Source organism: Ursus maritimus, unplaced genomic scaffold (genome assembly GCF_017311325.1).
Source record: "Ursus maritimus isolate PB19 unplaced genomic scaffold, ASM1731132v1 scaffold_3, whole genome shotgun sequence".
NCBI classification, from domain to species: Eukaryota; Metazoa; Chordata; class Mammalia; order Carnivora; family Ursidae; genus Ursus; species Ursus maritimus.
This window is the reverse complement of record NW_024425563.1, coordinates 89739514-89761342: the sequence shown is the minus strand read 5'-3', so window position 1 is coordinate 89761342 and position 21829 is coordinate 89739514. Positions and strand designations below refer to the sequence as shown.

Sequence of the window (21829 nt, the reverse complement as noted above, 5' to 3'; positions counted from 1 at the left end):
GCAGATGAGGGTTGGGTTGCCTGGTTGGAGGGATACAACTGACTTACAAAGGGACACAAGGGAACATTTTAGGGGAAATGAAATGTTTTCTGTATTGACTGTGGTGGACGGAGGTCGCATGGGTATATACAATTATCAAGACCCATTGAGCTGTGCCCCTAAGATCCATGCATGTTATTGTATGTAAATGATGCCTCAATTCCAATAACAAATACCAACAAAACAAACAAAAAGGAAATGTGAGGTAGCTGGCACACGAAATTCCTAAAACCAAAAACATTCCCACATACTTTACCCTGTACAGACTTTAATTTGGAGAGTGAGAGAAAACCAGGGCTGGTATCCTGCCAGCACAAAGGGCAGGAAAACCACCCTTGGCCTTGATTTTTCAACTTGCCTTGAACCTAATTGCTTTTCCATGTTCAGGTTAAGCAGCACTCTCTAATGTATTTTTGGTCATTAATTTAAATGTTATGCTTGACTGAACTGGAATGTTCCCACTTTGATATAAATCTCCTACGTAGCACATTTATATTCTCCATTTATGTTGCCCACAGTGATTAGTGGGTTATCTCTCAGCCTGTGCAATGAGAACAAGTCACTAACTTGAATCATCTGTCCCAGACATAGACCCAGCTCTGCTGTCCCATGAACCCCTTGGTGCTTGTCACTTGTTTTGAGGCTCTATGTGTCTACGTCTTCTGCCTCAATACCCAAAGAGCAGAAAACACAACCCATTTGCATGAATTCCATAATGGGGACTTTATTCTGCCACATCAAATAATAATCTAGTTCCCACACTAGGACAAATGCAAACTCTATTTTGAGCACGGCTATCTATGTTTCAAAATAGTAAGTAAATGGAAGAACTGGCTTTTAAAGGAGTTTATAGAGTATACGACAGGTCACCCTGAGTCATTTTCCTTCTTTAAGCTTCATGGTTGTCATGAATCTCCTCTCACAGGTGTGGGTTCACTGACAGTCACGTGAGACCAAATCCCGTGAGCAGGGGACAAAGGACACAGGAATGGAAGGACCAGAGTAGTGATGGTGGGAGGTGCTTGGCAGGGGCAGAGCTATCAAAGAAAAGAGAGGAGAGAATGCAAAAGTGCATCTACTTCATGTAGGGACGTAGAGTGTTGAGGAGTAGGTCATGTCTAGGTCTCATCTCAGTTTAGAGCAAGACTGGGCTTGAATCCCAGCCAGAACTTCCACAGACTTCCCCTAAAATATTCAGAACATAAACCCCATCCATGGCATCTCTGAGTTCGGAGCTAGTTTCCATCTCTGCCCACGCCCACAGGAGGGCCTCCTGGTCTGTATAGTAATCCCAGCAGACAGGCCAATACCCAGCCTGCCTCCCTTGGCGCCCCTTCTACTGATGAGGGAGGCCCCAGCGTGTCTCTCAAGCATGTTGCACAAGCTCCGTACCACGTCAGCCCAGCTCCCTCTTCCACCCACATTACCCCTGACTGGATAGGAACGCATATGTCCACATGGGGCAGTCAATCTCTAGTCTGGCCAGCGACCTGCAAGGTAGCCTAGAATGCAAAGTCTCAGCCCATCAGGAATTGGAAAGTTGGGGAGTTTGAGTTTTTGATAGACATGGAGATGGGGATAAAAACAGAGATGGTAGAGATAGCAATGGAATGTTCCTAAGAGGTACATGGGTTGGGAAGATGTCCGTACTCCAAGGAGTATGGAATGGAATATGGAATGGAATATGAGTGAACTAAAATGAGGGGCTAGCCAAAAGTCAACCAATGCAGTAGAGAAGAGTCACAAGGAGGAACAGGGGAAGAGAGGAGACAGCTTAGAAGTGGGGGCACATGCCTGTCTACTCAGAAGGGAGAATGAGACCGCTTGCAGCCTGGTGGTTCACTGGATTCTCTGATCCCCAAACTCTAATCCCCATTCTCTAATCTCTAATCTCACTGGTTTCTCTAATCCCCAAACTCCACATCCAGGGCTCCTGAGGCTGGGCCATAGGGTGTTCCTGGGATTCTGCAAGATTTCTAACTCGTTATTCCCAGCTGTTTCCTTAAAAGAAGACCCCTTCCTTGATGACGTAGGAGTGCTCTCTTTCCTGCATGGAAGGATCCGAGGAGAAAGGGAGAACAATCCCCAGGCTGTGCAGATGGGTTTTCTGCAGCGCCACGTGGTCTCTTTTTCAGCAATGCAAAGCTTTTGCTGGATAAAATCTAGGAGCAAAGGCTTTAATCAATCATGCTTCATTTGTGCAAGAGAACACCTCTCGGTCTTGGGGATGTGAATGTCCTAAGGGAAGCAATAAGCTAATTCCCAAATAAGTTACTCCTTTCAGTCCTTACCCTCATTAGAGGCCTGGTTTGGTGAGTTAGAGCAGGAAAATTAACAAGGGCACTTCTCACAGTGACAGGGCTCCCCATCACCCTGGGATGCTCAGAATCTCGGGAGGCTGATGGAGAGAGTAGGGAAGTTGCTAAATGGATTTTGGAAAAGCTCCCTAGACCAGGCTTCCTTAAACTTTAGTGTACAGAGGAATCTCTTGGGAATCTTTTAAGAATGCAGATTCTGTTCAGCGTGCCTGGGGTGGGGCTGAGAGCCTGCATTTCTAACAAGCTCCCACGTGAGCTGATGCCGTTGGTCTGGGAATGACGTTCAGAGGAGGAGACAGTGATAGGACCCCTGCTGCCTGAGCAGAGAAAAGCCACTCAGTGTAACACCATGTCATTAATGCTCATTAAAATACATGCATGAATCATGGTCTCTGAGGGTCTGAGAGCAATTCTGTGTCAACTTGATAGTGAACGTAAATGAACCAGCTCCCAATCCCTTTAGTAAAGAAGAAGATACTTGAAAACTTATCCCTGAATTCCAAACCATTAAGAAACCGATGTCAGTATTTTTCTTTCTTAGCAAATTTGTAGCTTTTGAGCTGGAAGGACGGACAGGCTGAAGGGCTGGGCAGCAAGGCTGGAGAAAGTCAGAGCTAATTCCAGCTGGCAGGCTTATTTCATGAATAAACCTTCACGTTTCACAATGAGGAAAGGGGGAACCATCCAGAACTAAGTGCCTCGTATGGAAACAGGTTCCATTTCAGACTAGGTGTTTTAACGCTTAAATCCCTCCCCCTCACACTGACGGATCACACCTGTTTTATAAAATCATCCAAGAAGGTGTAGTATTAATTAGTATTGGGCAGACTTACTGGTGGTTTCAAGACTCTTAAAAGCCTTGGAAGCTCCTGTGCTTCTAGGGTCTAGGGTGGGCCGTGGGGAAGGGTGGAGCATTCTACCCTGTCGACCACACAAATGTGTGTAAGGACTCCTTCTGGAGTATCGTAGCCTATGAACCAGATTACCACCCTCGAAAGAGGATGAGACTGGATGATGTTGAGGATTGACTCAGTCTCAAAGTCGACCAGGACCCCTGCAGATGGCCTGCAAGCCAGCCACCCACCATCTCCGGAGTCCCGCCACCTTCTTGACATAACCTGGAAAACCACACAAGCCATAGATACTGCCTACGGACTGCCAACGGCTGCAGTAGGTTCCTGAAAGGGGGTGAGGTCATCCTTGGGTCAGATACTGGCTGACAAGGTGACCAACCGGCACTGCCCTTCCGGTGGTAAACGCACATCTTGGGCACCATAGAGATTCAAGCATTTACCCGATTCTCATTGTTATTGCCCCCGGACTTCTGGCAGGTGCCCAACTCCTTCTTGTTTGCCTGGGGCCCTTCCTGGTTCCAACAGTGAAAGTCGCATGTCCCCAGAAAACCCCCAGTCACCAGCAAACTAGGGTGGTTGGTTACTTCTCGAACTAGTGAGGTCTGGATAGTCAAGAAATCACGTGGGAAGATACAAAAGGAAGAGAAAAGCCCAAGGGAATTGCAGGGAACTTCTCTGGATCCTAACAGTGACTTAGGAACTGGGATTCATTCACAAAGTTATTAAAGAACAAAGTGCTGGAGGAGGGGCTTGAGTGTTAAGGCCGATGAGGATGAGGAAGGTTTCCCTGTAACAGGCTGACTGGCAACCAGGAGATATTTTATTTTAATGACCTCACCACCTGCCCTCCCAACAAAGGGAGACAGATTTCCTTGTGTCTGTGCAGTAGACAAGAGCTTGACCATCAACTCCAATCAACACACTTCTGAAGGTGAGGCTGTTAAGAAAATCGTGTAAGAAGCACCAAGGGGTAAAAAGAGTTAGCACTCTCATTGAACCTACTTACTCTGGACACAAATCTTAGAATTTCTTTTCTGAAACCAAAGGTGCCAAAAAGAACCAAACTCCAAACTATAAGCTAATCCAAAATTTGATATTTAGAGAAAAGAGAAAACCTTGATGGAAGTCCACACTCCACATTAGTCCATAGTCGCTAACTTCGAGCCCTTAAAATAACCAGGTGTTCAATCTTGAGAAGACCAAACCATAATAAAGATACAACAAGCCTGATTTTTTGGACTCTGATTTTGGCATCTATTTTAACCAAGCAAGATTAATTCATGACCTAGAAGTTCTGTGAACTTATGTTTATTTATAATATTCAATATTCCCATAGGCACAAACGTTGCAAATGGAAGGTTGCATTTTGATAATGCCCATTTCTTCATTAAGATTTCATCATCCACCTACATTAGAAAGCCTCTCCCTACACTTTGTTGCTTCGGCTTTCACCTTGTGTATTCCTGCCTTATTTGCTTAATCTTGAGATCCTGGCTCCCAGGCACTTTCAAATTTGAAACAAGTAAAGTTTGTGCATTAGCGTGTCCTGGGCATGCATGATTTATGAATGGCAGGTTTCTTGGCACAATTTAATGGTATGAGAGCGACTTTGTTTTAAACATTAAAGGGAAAGTCAAGAAGTGGCAACAATAGGTGGGATATTAGAACATACGGTGTGTAAAAAAGTTTGGGTCAGGAGTTAACCAGTTCTTAAGTGGTTTACTTCGTAATCTTTGGGCTGATGAGAGCTCTGACATTTGACCAACTACAAAAAGTGCTTTAAACTCTTACTCTGATAACTTACTGCATCCAACTCTCACTCTGAAAAAAAAAAAATTTCTTTCGAATGGCTAACATTCATATCAATGGGGAAAACAAACACCTTTGAGCAGCCCAAAACAAATTCATTTTCTCTTTTGTTAGGCATCCTAATCGTCTCATATTCAGGCCATTTTTCACCATAAAATTCGTCCTTCGACAGAGTCTTGTAAATCAGTCCATCAATCAGCGTTAGCAAATCTTTCCTAGAAAAGTGAAAACCTTTGTAGTACCAGAAGAACTCTCCTTCCAGCGTTAAATGAGTCTTGTTAAATGCTCACATAATATAAAGGCTCGACCTACAAGTCTATGATCTCAAAGAGTACAATTTCTGTTTAATAATTATAACTAAAAATACTTAGCAAGAAAACAACAATTAAATTAAGACTTCCAAATGCTACCTTGTATTGGAGATGTTCCAACCACTTCCCTCACAAACAAATCATGTATAAGCTTTCTTTGCGGATGCTACACCGAAAAACTCATGAGATCATAACCCAGGTCCTCAAATAACAACACGATAAGATTACATCTAAGTTTTTGATGTGTTGCACAATGATTGCTCCCAGGTGCCTCTAGAAGACCTGAAAGGTTGCAAATCCATGCTAGGAAACAAGGACTGATAAAGCCCATGGCTTGAGCAAGCCTGGGATTCACAGACAACTTGAAACTTTGCTTCCTACACAAGCCTTCCATCTCCCTTGATAGCAGGAGCAGCTCTGAACCACATTCACAACTGGGGGCATGTGAGCACTCTAGGGAACACTGGCCAGTGGATAGAGCCCTACACGGCACATGGAGACAATGGGTTACCTTGTAGATTTTGCAATGGTAGAGTCATAATGCCTCCAGCTGCAGCGGCTGCTACCAGCCCTTGGATGTTGGTGAGATTCGCGGTAGGCAGTGTGAGGACCAGTCCTTGTTGTCCTCCTAGCTGTCCGGCCATGTTGAAGGGGATGAGGATGGGCTGGTTGAGGGCCGGCGTACCTCCCGGCATCACGCCAGCGACAGCCGAGGCTAACTGCTGTGCTGTCAGAAGTGGCTGCAAGGAAACAGATAATCCTAGCTCACTTTCCAGTGGAACCAACACATGGCCTTTCACGGCATTTTCTTCTAGGGGTCTAGTTCTTCTAGCAGGGTCAGAAACTTCCTGAACAAGGAGCAAACACACATGCTCTGTTCTAGAATGAACCGGTAGGAAAAAAAAATTGAAATCACATTTCATTTATTTCTTTGGAAAATTTCATTTGGCTTGGATTTCTTTTGAGGAACTCAAATACCTTTCAAAGCAATACCTTACACTAACATATTATTCTTCCAATGAATTTCCATTTGATCTTAACCTTACATATTTGAAATTCTTTGCTAATTTGTTTTGTGTTTTTCCAGAAAGGACTCATTGGCATCAGAGGGTTTTGTTTTGTTTTGTTTTGTTTGGCTTTTTCAAAAGTAACAATAAAATACTATTTTTATTTACTAACTTAGCAAAAATAATGTAAAAGTTACAGCACGCTGGTAGGTCTCTAGTGACACCATTATGTGGATTTAGGATATATACACAATCATAAGCCTTTTGGAAAGCAATTTGGAAATCTATATCAAGAGCTGCAAAAATATTCAACCCCTTTTGACTCCGAATATACTCCTGGGATACAGCCCGAAGATACCATTCAAAAAGACAAAAAATAAATGCATGAAAACATGCATTATGTTTAAAAATATATAAATGTTGAAAAATATTTTGTTACAGTTCTAAACTCAGCAAGGTATTACACCAACCTTAAAATGGATCATCATGGCACCTCTTTAGAAAAATAGAAAATGTTTATGAGAATACATAAAATAAACTGGATAATCATTAAGCAATGATAATGAAATTATTAAAATGGTCAAGTTGTGTGTGTATATTAAGAGCTCTAAAAAAAGTACAGGAAAACAAAAATATTTGATGTGGATACGTTGGAAAATCTTTTAAAGAAGTCTTTTGCTTTTACTCTAACGTTCTTTGCTCAGTTCATACAACATTAGAAACACGGGTTTGTGTCTGCTATTACCCAATAGCCATCGTTCGATATGGAAAGGCAGCCTCATCGGTGTGCGCTTTGGGCCCTGGCCGTATTTGAGCCCGGATGTGGGCTCGTCACCAGGATGACCTAGGAAGGATTCCTGTGCTGATGGGCCACGTGACCAGAAGGGTCATCGGTCTTCTAGTCCTCAATCCAGGACTTTCATTATACCCTTTTGGGAACCACGTGACACGTCATGCCATGTCCATTTTACCTCTGGAGGAACCAAGACAAAACTCTTACAGAGGGGGTTCGACTTTCTTGTTTTTAATGCAGCATGATGTTATAAAATAAAAGGTAAGTAAATATAGGCATAGTACAAAGCCCAGTAAATTGTAGCCAGGCACTACTCTAACATTGCCGTGTGCATATTTATGCGGTTGTCCTACCAGTGAGATACAGAGGGATTAGGAACTTGCCGAAAGCCCTGTATCTGGTGGGCATCAGGGGTTCGTGTCAAGGCACGCTGCTCTGGAGCCCATGGCTCACCCCTTTCTGGCCATGCCCTCTCATACACGGAACTGATTCAGAGACGTGGGGCTGCTCCATTTGCAGAATGAGGGGAGGAGGGCTGAACCCGCTCTCTGGCCACTGCCTACAGCCTTCCCTCGCAGCTCCTTCCGGGGACGCCTCTGCAGAAGCCCTGGGACACCAGAAGCAGCCTGGTTTTGGACCATTCCAGACTCCACGGGCCTCGCTCCTAATCTGTTAGAGTCTACTAAATTCACAAAGAGTGACTGTCTTGCTTTAAAAAATAAATAAATAAATAAATAAATAAATAAATAAAGCTACACTAAAGCACAAAATAAACATATTTTTTAAGAGTAAGTACAAAATGATACACTGGTCCTCAGATCGCTGGAGTTACATCACTGCCCACAGTAATATCATGGTAAGAAGGGAGGCAAACAGCTGGTTCTCAGACTACGCAGGTCTCAGATTTGGGGGGGTTGGCTGGTAGTATTTTTTTAAGTTGAATTCTCGGGATTGAAGCAGTGCACGCACTCTCCAGCTTGTCGAGGTGCTCACCACGTCTTACTGTCTGGGTCTGTCACACATTTACCTGGCCTGGAGGCATGAGTTTGTCAGCCCTGGTATGTTTGCACACACACACACACACACACACACACACACACACGATGTCACAAGCGTGAGATTTTTAGAAAAGGCATAGCTGGAAGATGCCGGCTTCCGAGATTCCCAGTAGAACGCTCTCTGGGCTTCCATGGACGAGCAGACACCTCTCCAGCCTTTCTGTCCTTGAGCACCAAGACATCTATCTGTGTTCTGAGACAGACGTTAGGACCTGAGACCACAGGGAGTCTTGGTGGCTGCTGGAACAAAAGCGAGGACCAACCCAAGCCCTACACTTGGGTTTCCAAGTCTTGAACTGGTGCGCCCTCGAAGTGCTGAAAGTGATTAATTTGCAGGAACAACAATGACCGCAAAGGGGAGAGACAGGCTCCCACATCTGCCTCTTCTCCCATAAAAGCAGGTGAACTCCGAAAGCTTCCCACTAAATACCAGAGCTAAGACAACAACAGCCAAGAGCCCAGCTCTTACAGTTGTGTTCTACACCTCCATATAACCACACCAGGCTGCAAAACACAAATATTGGACTTTAAAAAATAATGAATGCATTTCTTTATTAATGCAAGAGCCGTGTGTGATGTACAGTATTGTCAAACCCAATAAGCTGAACTTGCATTAAAATTGCATTAACTTTTTTATATTAAATCACATCCTGTATTTCAAAAATGGCTGTAGTAAGGTTGAAATAACTTAATTTTCTTCACACTCCAGTCATTAAAGTTTTACTTTCTAGAAAACTGCGTGGTAACCAACGGCACATTGGTAAGTGGGTTTTAAGAAGAAAAAAAAGTTTCCAAATGATTAAAACCAACACTGCCTTTAAAAAGAGAGGAGTTCTGCAAACACTTTTTTTTCCCCTTGATGGCATTTAATAAATAATGCAGTCATACAGTTTCCCATACAAAAATTTATCACCACGTTTGCTCTGTTGGAGTTGATTGCATTTAACTCATTACTATTTATTTGGTTATTTATATGGTTAAACCATCCTAAATGCAGCCTAATGGAAAAGCAGTCAAGAGATACTGACCTGCGGCCCAACCGGGAAGGGGGGATGGGTCTGACTGGCCTGGTGTTGGTCAGGAGAGCCTGTGTCTGATAAAGCCGGGTTTCCTCTGGCCCCTGGAATTCAAAAGAGAAGTGCTCCCTTTAATAGAAGATCCAGCCCGGGAACTGCCCATGACCCCATTTTCCTGTGATGTCACGTAACATTAAAGTACAGATGATGTGCCAGAGTGGATTATCAATAGCTCCAGTGCTCAAATCACTTGTCAATGGCATAAATTATGCTAACGGATAGTCAGGATGGCCAGTCATTCCAGGAGGGAGGAGGCTGCGACAGGGGGGAAAGTGACACCATCATCAGTCCCACTAATAGGCTCGCATGATCCATCAGTTTGCACAGCGTATGCCCGTGCGTGGCGCGGGTGGGAAGCCACATCCTTTATGCATAGGAGGGCAACAGCTCATCTCATTTCCCAAAGCCAGAGAACGTGTGATCTCAGACATGACCAAGTCCATCTATATTAGCCCTTACTATGGCTGCAGACCCTTAAGCCTTTTCTCCATGCCCATTGCAGACACCAGTGGGTGAATGGGTTTCCCTAGAGACAGCCTTTTTCAATGTCACCTTAGGTGATGCCCTGGACAGCACGTGGATTTCCTGGAGCAAGTTTCCTGGGCGCTAATGAAAACGGCAGGAATAACTCACTAACTCCAGGGAGCCCCGCTGTGCTGTGCTGTTGGACGCCGAAGCACGAGAAATGAAATCCCACCAAAACAGCAAGTCTTTCACATCTTCGTAAAACAGAGTAGTTTCTCGGTGTGCATTCGTGTACTTTGTTTCAGGACAGACTGCAGCAGGTAGCATAGTGGCAGGAACCATAAACAGATGAAGAGGGAAATAAAAAAATAAATAAATAGAGCTGGCTGCAATTTTTGAGGGGCTTGACTCAGTAGCTTTTGTTTTCTTGGTGGTTGAAATTCAATTCCAAGCCACCCTTAATGAGATCCTCTCTCCTGATGTTTGTCCTATGAATAGCAAGTGGGAGACAATTCAAACCCTGTTTACTGGCATGCCATGGACGACCAGGAAAAAAAGATATGATTCTGTCACGCTTATAAATTTTAAAGAAGGTATTATTGGCTCATTTAAAACAAATTCTTCTATATATTCTCCAAAGGGACAGACTTATAAATAATGGAAATGTGGAAAAAAATATTTCAGCACATTAAGCTACAAATAAAATTGACTGCTACATATTATTCAATTGACTTCTATCTCCACTGCGATATGTCAATCATAACAGCATTTTATAATAGGATTAAGCAATAAATGTGCAAAGCCATTATGCAGAAATCTGAAAATCTGATTAATTTGTAATATTTTTTTGTGCAGAAAGTCGGGAATGGACATTGCTTGGGGAATACTTACAAGCATTCTATTGAAATTTCTAAATTGATTTGGAACAAACTAATAAAAACACAGACTTGCTGACATTTTATAAAGTGAATTCTGTCAAAATATGTTTGGCATTTTAATGATTGCTGTCATTTAATAACAAGGGTAAGATGACCCATCACGAGATGCCAACAATTTCCTCATAATGTGCACTAGACCTTTCTTCTACATTTTTTATATGCAATGTACTCATTATGCTCGAGTAGTAGGGCACTTTCAACTGTGCGCTTTGCTGGGTGAATCTCGTATTTCTGCTCTTGTATAATCAAGTCCGATTTTGCCTTAAAATTCTCAGCAGAGCTTTGTGTACTTTTATAGAGCAAATCCGGGCCCCCAAGGGATGCGTTTGGTCACTTAGGTATATTCCCAAATGGCTAAAAAACCACTTTGGTTTAGTTTTTGAAGACACTTTAAAATTTGGGGAGGCTTCTCCATCCCCACTGGGCATGGATTTTGACACCAGATTGCGAAAAGAAAGTTATACAATACACAGGAAGAGAGAAAACCCCTGCTGCACAATTAAAACACATATATGTCTTAATTTAAAAATTTTTCTATGCTGTACGAGGCCCTCCGGCTTCAACTATTTTTCATGTGAACCAGGCCGGCTTTTGGACCTTGTGCTTCACGATACACCATTGTAAGGTTTAGGGTCTGTCCCATGCAGGCACCGTGTCAATGAGATGTTGTTCGTGGCTTGTTGCCTGTAACTTTACACAGATTACATTTGCCTACAATGTACTCTTTGCTGCTGGAGGCCCTCCCCAGCACAAGGCAGCTTGTCCTGAGGCCGTTTATTCTCCAAAATCATGTTCGGTGCAGGCCGGGGCAATTCCACCCAATTTCATGTGTAAAATGAAGTCTTTCACAGGCTTTAGAGGAGATTATGTATGCTCTCCTGCCTGGATCAAAAAGCAATGTTTCTTCTTCATGCACATCTCCATTTTCCCCAAACACATGTATCATGCTTAACCTTGTAGGACCATAAACGAATCTGTCTGGTCGGAAGGCAGCTCCCAAATCAGGGGCCTTCTCAGAGCCAGAGGGGGGAAGCCAGCAGTCAGAATGAATAAATGACGTTGGCTAAGGGTTTCCCAGAGATTTGAAGCAGCTATGTGTTAGCAGGGACTCTGAGGTCACCTGTTCCCACGGCCACAGACATGAAAACGTGAATTTAAACGGGCTGGGCAGGTTCCTCCTGACCAGGATCCTAGGACACACGTTCCCTCTCTGGAGATCAGGGAGGCCCAGAATATTACCTGTTCTGAAGGTAATAGGCTGCACTTTTCCAGGCGGCGCCTGTGAGCTTCCGTAGAGCAGGGACGGTCTCCGCTCTGCACACCCAGTCCCTAAGGCAGGTGGGGCATTTGCACGCATCGAAATCGTCACTCAATAGGAAATAGAGGTTTGGCTTTTAATCTGGGGGCGGTAGAATTCCCATAAGATAGGCATTGGTATCCACTTGACTATTTACTATTGTTTAGTATAAGCCTTGGAAATATCTTTAAAGTACTAACTTATTGGCAAATTCTACCCAGATTCCAATTTAGAGACTGAAAGCAGTTTGGCGTCTGGATTAAAAGCAAGGGCTCTTTTAAGCTTTAAGCTCTACCTGGGTCTCAGTTTATGCCACTTAACTAGGTATGTGAACTTGGACTTGTTTTCCAACTTCTTTATGCATCTGTTTCCTCCTCTAAAAGTTCGGATGATAATAGTGCCTCCCTCATAGGATTGCTGTTTATAAGAATTAAATGAGCACAGAGATTTATAAATTTCGTGGGACTGTGCATGTTTGTGCTAATTCCTTTGACTACTATTATTTAATAAGATTCAATTTATTTTTATTGTATTTAATATTATTTAATTTTTTAAAGATTTATTTATTTGAGAGAGAACACAGAGAGAGAACAGAGAGACAGTAGAAGGAGAAGCAGACTCCCACTGAGCAGAGAACCTGACCTGGGGCTCCATCCCAGGACCCTGACATCAGGACCCTAGCCGAAGGCAGAAGCTTAACTGACTGAGCCACCCAGGTTCCCCAATATTCTTTAATTTGCCCATGACATACCCCTCCCAAGTCAACTTAATACACACTCCTGTTCCTATGTGCGCAGTCCACGTCCCTGCCCAGGCTACCCTGACCGTGTATCCATATCATTTGATGAATGTATGGAACTGAACTATAGGAGCCTACATAGAACGCTTCTTTTGGTCCATGGTAACGTGATCAGGAAATGCGACAAAAAGATAACTGGCAAACGGCTTCCAGATTTTCACAGACCAGGGCTTGGACCACGTAGGTCCTACTCAGGCCTGAGAATCAGAATCATTCATGGGGCTTCTTGAACACAGAGGTTCACATCGTTCTTGGGGCTACCGACGGGATCGCTCATGGGCGGTGGTACTCACATGCATGTTTTCTAAAACCCGCCGGTGACTGAGGACCACAGAGGGGACAGCAGTGGTGTAGATACCGTCCACACAAATCTGGATCCCTTTGCGCCGAGGAACCAGATGTGAGTAGTTCCGTGAATAGCAGGTGGGGCACAAGCAGGCATTGCCCCCTCGTCTTCCAAGTGTCTGCACCCAGAGCGTTCTTCCGTCTTGTCCTAGTTGACGTCTAGCTTCTCAAGGGGAAAAACTATCTCAGATACGTCAATTTTATAATTAGGGTTTGTTCCCAGGTAATTCAAGGAGTGTGAAAACGGATTTGAAAGGGATGATAATATAAAATTTTCAATAGCTATGTAATAGGATTCATGTCTCTGTAGATACAGGGACCCCTAGCGTAAGTCTGGTAGGGGAAGGATGGGTCCTAAATGGTGAGACACTGAGAGACTGAGTAGGAGTTATGCTCAGATACAACTTATTCTTAATTGTTAAAATGCCTGCTCGTCAGAGCATGGGTTCATTCCACACCATCTTTCCATGTTGATCTCGCATCGGAAGGCTGCCAAGCTGCCTGCAGATCTCTCTGCTGCGGGGGGGGGGGGGGGGGGGGGGGGACACCCAGACCTGTTCTCCTCGCTTCCGTGCCTTCCTCAAGCAGCCTCACAAGTTCCACCCTCCCACCCAGCGCAGGGTGGGAGCTCCCGAACGACTGTCACTGTGTTCCTTATATCAGGTTCATTTTCTTTTGCAAATTCTTCTTCTCCTTCTTCTTGTTCTTGTTCTTCCTTCTCATCTCCCTCCCCTCCCCTTCTCCTCCCTCTTCTTCCTCTTCCTCCTCCCCTTCTTCTTCTTCCCCTTCTTCTTCATCTCCTCCTCTTTCTCCTTCGCCTCTTCTTTCTCCTTCGTTGTCATCATCCGATGCGTTTTCATTAACTAAAGCAAACCCAGGCTCGGTACCTCCCAGTTACTCTACAAGTAACAAAGGCGTACACTATGGTAGAGTATTAACTGCTCCCAGCCACCATCCTCCCTCCAGCTCTTTTGGGAGCTGACTTTTCCAAATAAGTCATTTTAAGAAGCAAATATAACATCTTTAATCCTGAGAGGGCATACTCCTTTCTGCGGCCTTATCCTGCTCCCTTTGCGAAGAGGATACGAGGCCAGGATAGATGGAGAAGGAACCAGAATTGCAAATAGGAGTTGCTCATCCAGAAGAAACCAGTTTCACTTTCTGCCCCGTGCTGGGCATCCCTCCCACGTTCAGTGCCCAAGATTCCTTTGCTAGCCACCGATACATTTTTAACAAAGTGGTTTCTTCGGAGAGAGAGTTTGGGTATCTGTCCTCTATGCAGACATAATCACATGAAGGTCATAGGGATCGCTCAGATTTTCTGGTATTCGGACCTTCCTTACCCACTGTTCGCGGTTTTCACCGGCCAGTGAGGTGACACCAAGATTGCTTATTAGAAGATGGACAGTTGAAGGCATTATTATTTCATGTTGGGTATGTGAACCCAGCTGAGCAGGGCAGAGGCCCCTCTCAACTACACTTCCTTTTCTTTCAATTTCTTCAAGATTCCTAAATGCCAAGGAGGGAGTCGATGTGTCTATAAAAATCTTTTTAGAGCCACTCCCACTGTTTGCCACTGCTTTTGCCAGTTGGGATTTCTTTAGGATACTGGCCACACACGTATTTATATACAGAACACTACCCAGACCCCTGGTGGAATTGGAGACTCTAGGGTAATAAGCCACGCCTGAAAATTAAATGTTCATTCATTCACATAAGGGTTTGTATGTCTTTGCAAGTCCTGTTGACAAGTACTTAGAACTTCACTCATTGAAGCCTGAAGAACAGAGGTCGGATGACATGTGAAAAATGAACTTCTTGATTGTTCTAGGAGGTGACTTCCCCAGCCTTTCGTGGAGAGAAAGCCAGTTTTCTCTGAAGGCTGGTCTAGGTGCTCAGTGGTCCTCAACGCTGATATTTATTTAAAGGCTGCACATATACATGAGAAGTCAAAGGGAGATTTGAGATCTCTCTATCAAGTATAACAAGAAATCCTACAAAGCCCTTATCTGAAGACGTCTTTGTAATATCTACCAGAATTATTCCAAAGTTGCTTCTGTTCTACGGGTAGACTTAATCTATGTGTGCTGGAGAATAAAGACTTTTTTTTTTTTCCTTTCTCAGACTTTACTAAATCTCCAGTCTCCCTGCAACAATTTTTTATCATTTGTTTTCACATCCATCTAACAAAAGCAGAGCTGAACTCCTGCGATATCTAGGCCAGTAAAGGTCTCCACTTCTGTAAATGCTTCCTCTTGGAAAAGAGATGAAAAAAGAGAGAGTCATCAAACACACTTAAGCAAAATTCCATGACATACTATTGGCATATAGGGAGCTTTGGGGTAGAGATTATTCCTTGAGCACTGCTATCTCCAAAAGAATATAAGTTCTTCAAGGGCAAAGGCTCTAACTCACCTTCGCATCTCCCATAGGCCAGCTCTTTACCATGTACGTATGTACGTCCATATGGATGCATATATGTAGGGATGGGAAGATATGCGTGCAGGCTGGTGTTTATGTATGCTGTAGTGAGCTGGTATTCGTTTGTTTGTTTTTTGAAGATTTTATTTATTTATTTGAGAGAGAAAGCATGAGCAGGGTGAGGGGCAGAGGGAGAAGCAGACTCCCCGCTGAGCAGGGAGCCTGATGCGGGACTTGATCCCAGAACTCCGGGATCATGATCCGAGCCGAAGGCAGACGCTTAGCCGACGGAGCCACCCAGGCGCCCAGTGAGTTGGTATTCTTAAAATGATGGAGATATGTATCAAAGCGAACTGAAACCATTTAGACACAGATTTTAAACCACCTGAAAATGATTTGTCCAATTTTTACAGTGCCTTTTTAAATCAACACTGTTTCCAACCCAAGGATGAAGTCTTTGGTCTCAACTGATTGATAAGACTCTGGCAGAGCCCATGGGCAAGAAGGTCGAGTATACCCTGTGCTTTTATGCCTATCTGTGGAAGCTCCTCCTTTCATCCTTCATCCATGCTTAACCTAACTACACCAGGGCCTGCTAACATACTTTGCGAGGCTCAGTGCAAAATAAAAATGCAGGTCCCTGGTGTGAGGCTGGGAAGTCAATCTCCTCTTTCCTGAGGCTGCTGTTCTAATCCGTGGCACATGGGTGGTCCCACAGAACTGCATCCTCCCCACTGGGATGAGCTGAACACCTCAATCGGGGGCGGTGGGAAGCCACTGGTGAGTTGTGCACTGAGCAGACGACCTTCTCTGCACCTGACCCAGGCCCCCAGGAAAGGCAGAAAGGAGAGAGCAACAGCCACAGCCAGGCTTCCAGGGGTCCTGGGGCACCAAGGGCAAGGAGCAGGTCCTGGGGAGGTGAGGAGACAGTGTCTGGACTGCTAGAGGCTTCAAGCCCCCACCGCCCCCCACTCAGATGCTCTTGTTGTTCCATCAGACTTTACTTACAAGACACAATTTCAAAGGTAAATTATTAAGAATTGCAAGACAGTGGCCTCAGAGCCCTAGTCCCCACACATTGGGGGCCCCTCTGTGTGGGGAGCCCCGTGTGCCTACAGTGTCCAGGCCCATGAAGAAGGCCCTGCCCTTGGCTCACTGTCAGCTCCCGTTGACCATTCTGGGTTGCTAGTTTTCTGTCAAGGGACTTCCTTATAATGGGTCCTCAAATTTTGAAAGCTGAACCTAAACCTACATTGGGAATCCATTTTTCCAAATCAATACACATTTTGAAAATAATGTTTGCGTCCACAGAGGAATTTAGATACGGTCTTTTTCCCCCACAAGAAACTGAACTTACAAATCATCTTTGCCTCTATTAGACATCACTACCAATGACCACATAAATATACCATTTGGTAGAAAATTAAGATAAAACATTGCTTTGTTTCCTATGACTTCCCAGTTACCTATGCCTAAATTGGGAGGACAGGGCATGAATCCCTCAAAAGGGAAATCATATAAAACATGTCACATATCTTTTCTCAGTTGTAGACCTAGCTTTTTTTTTTTTTTTTTTTTTTATGTGACAGAGAGACAGCCAGCGAGAGAGGGAACACAAGCAGGGGGAGTGGGAGAGGAAGAAGCAGGCTTCCAGCGGAGGAGCCCGATGTGGGGCTCGATCCCGGAACGCTGGGATCACGCCCTGAGCCGAAGGCAGACACTTAATGACTGCACCACCCAGGCGCCCCTGTAGATCTAGCTTTTGAACTGTGTGCTTTCACTTAAAAAAAAAAAAAAAAGACACAGCCTTTCTCTTCTCTCTCTTCTCTTCTGGACCATCACCAAGCTTGCCAACAAGGGGACATGATCTAAATACTCCAGGACAATATGGCTTATTGTTAGAGTTCTCCCACATTAGCTACCCATGGTACAACGTGCAAGAATGACTGAGAACTGACTTTAAATGTGCTTGAAAAATGGTCAAAGTGGTTAAATTAATCTGCTTTAAAATTTTGGTACAAGCTTAGGTGAAAATGCTATCGCACTTGTGTGTGTGTGTGTGTATGTGTCCGCACGTGTGCACGTGTGTGCATGCATGAGTATGCATTTGTGATTTGGAGTGGGAAGATAAGGCCAAAGCCAGGGAAGTTAATCCACCTTTTCCCACCTAACACCCTGCCTGTAGCACTGCGGCATTCAAGTGGTATGGGGTAGAGGTCATTGCGGTTCTTGTTGTAATATCCCATTGACAGGGCTGCCCCATCAAAAGTCTCCTTAGGAGATGTTAGACTGTTTCAGTGTATCCAGGCTCTTGGCTGAGCAGCCCGATGTAGATACCTGGAAATCCAAGCCTGAAAGGGAGGGGGGATGTCAAATAGAAAATGCTATGTCATGGTAACATGAGCCCCCAATCCTGGCTTGGACCAACGTGTCATGGAAACCACCATGGTAGACCATCCCCCTCTTCTCCTCCAGGACCCTAGATGCCTTCCAGAGGCCTGAACTTGACACCACCCTTCAGCTGCAAGGAGGCTGCTGATCTGATGTTCTGAACAGGATTTCATCATGACTCACAACAGAATAAATCATTATTTCAATTGGAAATGGTGGCCTCTGGGTGCAGTCGCTTCTGATAGAATAGGCAGAGTACAAGATCTCAGAGACCACCGCCGACCCCACTGCAGAAACTTGTGGTCCTCCCTCTGCAGTGGTCGCAAATATCAGGTGGTTTGGTCATCACAGACCACAGACTTTCCAGACTCTGGGATGTCGCAGAGCAGCCAAATGAAAGGAGCGCATTAATAGTCGTGTGAATAGAAGGATCTTACCATTTAATTTTGCCAAGCAAAAATACCTTTAAAAGCTGCCATGAACTGTCATTATCAGACAACAAAGGCATTTTAATGCCCCTCTCTTATTCCAAAAGGTGCGTTTACATTTATTTATATATTTTTTAAAGATTTTATATTTAGTTGAGAGAGAGAGAGAAAGCACAAACAGAGGGAGGGGCAGAGGGAGAGGGACACGCAGACATCCTGCTGAGCAGGGAGCATGATGTGGGGCTCGATCCCAGGACCCCGAGATCATGACCTGAGCCAAAGTCAGACCCTTCACTGGACTGAGCCACCCAGGCGCCCCACGGGTGTGTTTACATTTAAAAGACAATCCTTTAAATAGAAAAAATTCAGGCTAATGAAAAACTCACTGCATTGGACTTTTTTTTTTTTTTTCATTTTCCATTTGAACAGTGTCTGTTTAGTTTTAGGGGACACTGTGTGTCACAGCATCGGGGAGCTTCTCGTTGGCATGGTAGAGTTTAAGGAATAAGTATGCCTCTCCCTATCCTCCTCCGCAAACAAAATATGTCTGACACTCTGAAAATGTTTCTTCTTGAAATAACTAATCTCTCTTTTCCTTCAATCCTTATTTTTAGAGACAGAGATATATTTTTCTTTATATAAAGTTCTATGTGCTAAGTAATACATTGATTTCCCTTTTTTTTTTTTAGATTTTATTTATTTGAGTGAGAGAAAGAGAGAGAGCACACAAACAGCAGGGAGGGGTAGAGGGAGAAGCAAACTCCCTGCCAAGCAGGGAGACTGATGTGGGACTCGATCCCAGGACCCTGGGATCATGACCTGAGCCAAAGCAGATGCTTAACCGACGGAGCCACCCAGGCGCCTGACATTGATTTCTTTATATATATTATTTTATCAAATCTTACAATAGCCCTATAATGTAAGTTTATGATTGCTATGTCCACTTATACAGGAAACTAAACTTTATAGAGGTTAATTCACTATTACTCACATAACAAATAAATGACAAAGAGGCGACCTTATCCCAGGCCATCTGGTCGATGGAAGGCCCATGTCTCTATCAGCTAGGCTATCTACTGCTCAAATATCTTACAATAGCGACCATTTACTGAATACTTACTAAGGGCCAGACACTTGGCTCCGTATTTTATGTACATTTTCTCACTTAAACTCCATGGAAGCCCCGTGTTATCAGGATTCTCATTCCCATTTTACAGATGTGTAAGCTAAGGTTTAGACAGGTTAAATAACTCGCCTATGGTCACAGAGCTAGTGAGTGATGGCATCAGGATCTGAACCCAGTTCTATTAGACTTTAAGGCTACACTACCCCATACATCAAATGCAAATGCTCTGGGGAGACAGAACACAATAAACCCCCAATACGTGATAGAAATGATGCTTTTCAGATATTTTCCTAGTGGAACTTGGCTCCGGAGACCTCTAGCTTCCACGTCTGGGAAGGGGGGTGATGGAGGAGTGGAAATGGCACGCGCACGACGGGAGGAGGGTGAGGGTAGCTCCCACCAGGCACAAGCCTGTTCTGTGCCCCATTTTTTCCCAGACAGACTCTGACAAATTCCTAAGAGATAAACACCCCCATCTTTCTTAAAATAATGTTCATAATGAGCTAGCTACATGACAGCTGCATTCTTAGGGTCTCTATTCTCAACGGCCAGCAGCGTCGGCATTACCAGGGACCTTGTCGGAAAGGCACATCTGCAGGTCCCAGCCCATCCAGGTCTGAGATCCCCTGAATCAGAACCTGCATTGTGACAAAATCCCCAGGTAATCCACACCCATAGTAAAGTGTGAGAAGTACTGGTTTTGAGCTTAATAAGTAAGTCCTTCCTTCCTACCCACCCCCTCCTTCTTTTCTTCTTCTTTCTCTCTCCTCCCCTCATCCCTTCTTTGTTTCCCTTCTCCTTTCTCCTTCCCTCCCTTTCCTCCCTTCCTCCCTCCCCTTCCTTCCTCCCTTTCCTCTCTTCCTCCCTCCCCTTCCTTCCTTCCTTCCTTCCTTCCTTCCTTCCTTCCTTCCTTCCTTCCTTCCCTCTTTACATGGGTGGCATTTAAGCACAACTCTACTGAGAACACCTAACTTTCATCAGACGCTCTCAGGAGACTGTTGTATCCTATCCAACAGATGTTGGGGCAGGGCACGTGGGAATGCAGGAGAAGAACACATTCAAGAGGAACAGTGTCACAGTAATAACCCTCAACAACTCTTCACCCCCCGCAACCCGTGGGAGGACTCCCAGCAAAGAGGTTCGCAGCAGGAAGAGCGGGTCCTACATTCTTAAAGGGAAGCATATTTATCCTTTTTAAAACACAACAAAACTGATGCCAAATGCAGCCCAATATTCTTGCTCTGTGATTTATGGCAATTTTCCTGACACTTTCTCCCGCCGTATCCACATCTTCGCTTTTCCATTTGTGAGGATCTGTGAAGATAAGAGTCTGGCCTCTCCATTTCAGTTATTTACTCTCAGAACAGCACATTCTTTGCACAAGTAGCCAGAGCACCACTTTAAAAAAGGGGAATAAAAATTTTAAATCTCTTCAAGCTGAAATAAAACCGCATTTCTACAGATTCTCCGAAAGGGTAGCGTTTGCAATCACTCCTGCGTGCAACTCAAGATTGGTGGAAGAAGGGTCATGCACAACTCAGCAAAGGACAGGAAGGAAAACCTCCCAGGGGAACCGCGTCACGTGCCATTGTAGTGTCACCCCGAGTTAGCAACCCCTTATGGTCGCGGAGCCTCTGTGAGGAATCTGTGCGGGAAGAGGCAGAGCTCACTGGGGACAAGTTACTGAGTGCTACCAAACCTTCTTCGGAGAAGGGGTAACGACACGGTGCAACTGTATTACGATTAAGCGGATCCAGGATAGAAAATCCCAAATCATGCCCCGTCCATAGATCGTTGGTTAGATGGTTTCTCCCCCGACAGTTGGTTATGAAAAGCCAAACAGCCAAACATCTAGTCCGATTCCTGCATCCGTGACCATTTTTCTCTCACTTAGTCTATTTATCTCTTGGCATTCCTCTAATTGAGAAAGTATCTATTGCTAAAAGATGCTATTACCTCGAGTGCACTCATAGAGTGTTATATCACTAACAGACTTAGGTCATATTCTTTTATCCTTTTAGCAAAGCATTATTTTGTTGTCCTCTTGTCCTGAAGAGTTTGTTCCACTTAAAGACGAACAGAACAAAAGCTTCGCAGAACTTGTTCGTACCGTTTTGTATCATTATTTTCACTCCACTACCTGACAGTATCAATGTGTCACAATTTCTATTTGTTATATTAACTTATTTTTGGATCTGTGTCAGAGCTCATAATGTAAAAATGTGCTTCCCAAACATGACTTGGACTCAGACAAGAACCGTAAGGTTTTAGGTCCAAATACTTTTAAGATCTACTTGTTGAGTTTACATTTGACTTGCGAATGGTAAGGTCAGAACTGAAACAAGAAACAGAGC

The 21829-nt window shown here is 44.3% G+C and overlaps 1 protein-coding gene across 1 annotated transcript in view; it reads right to left on the bottom strand.

The window, feature by feature from the left end:
* Positions 1-21829, bottom strand: part of POU6F2 (POU class 6 homeobox 2) — a 453863-nt gene that overhangs the window by 232686 nt on the left and 199348 nt on the right. Inside the window, exons 3-4 of the mRNA XM_040644418.1 lie at positions 9218-9309; positions 5843-6071 (exon numbers count right to left, since the gene is read on the bottom strand). Of these exons, the coding sequence (XP_040500352.1) occupies positions 5843-6071; positions 9218-9309 (321 nt within the window). The remainder of the gene's footprint in view (positions 1-5842; positions 6072-9217; positions 9310-21829) is intronic.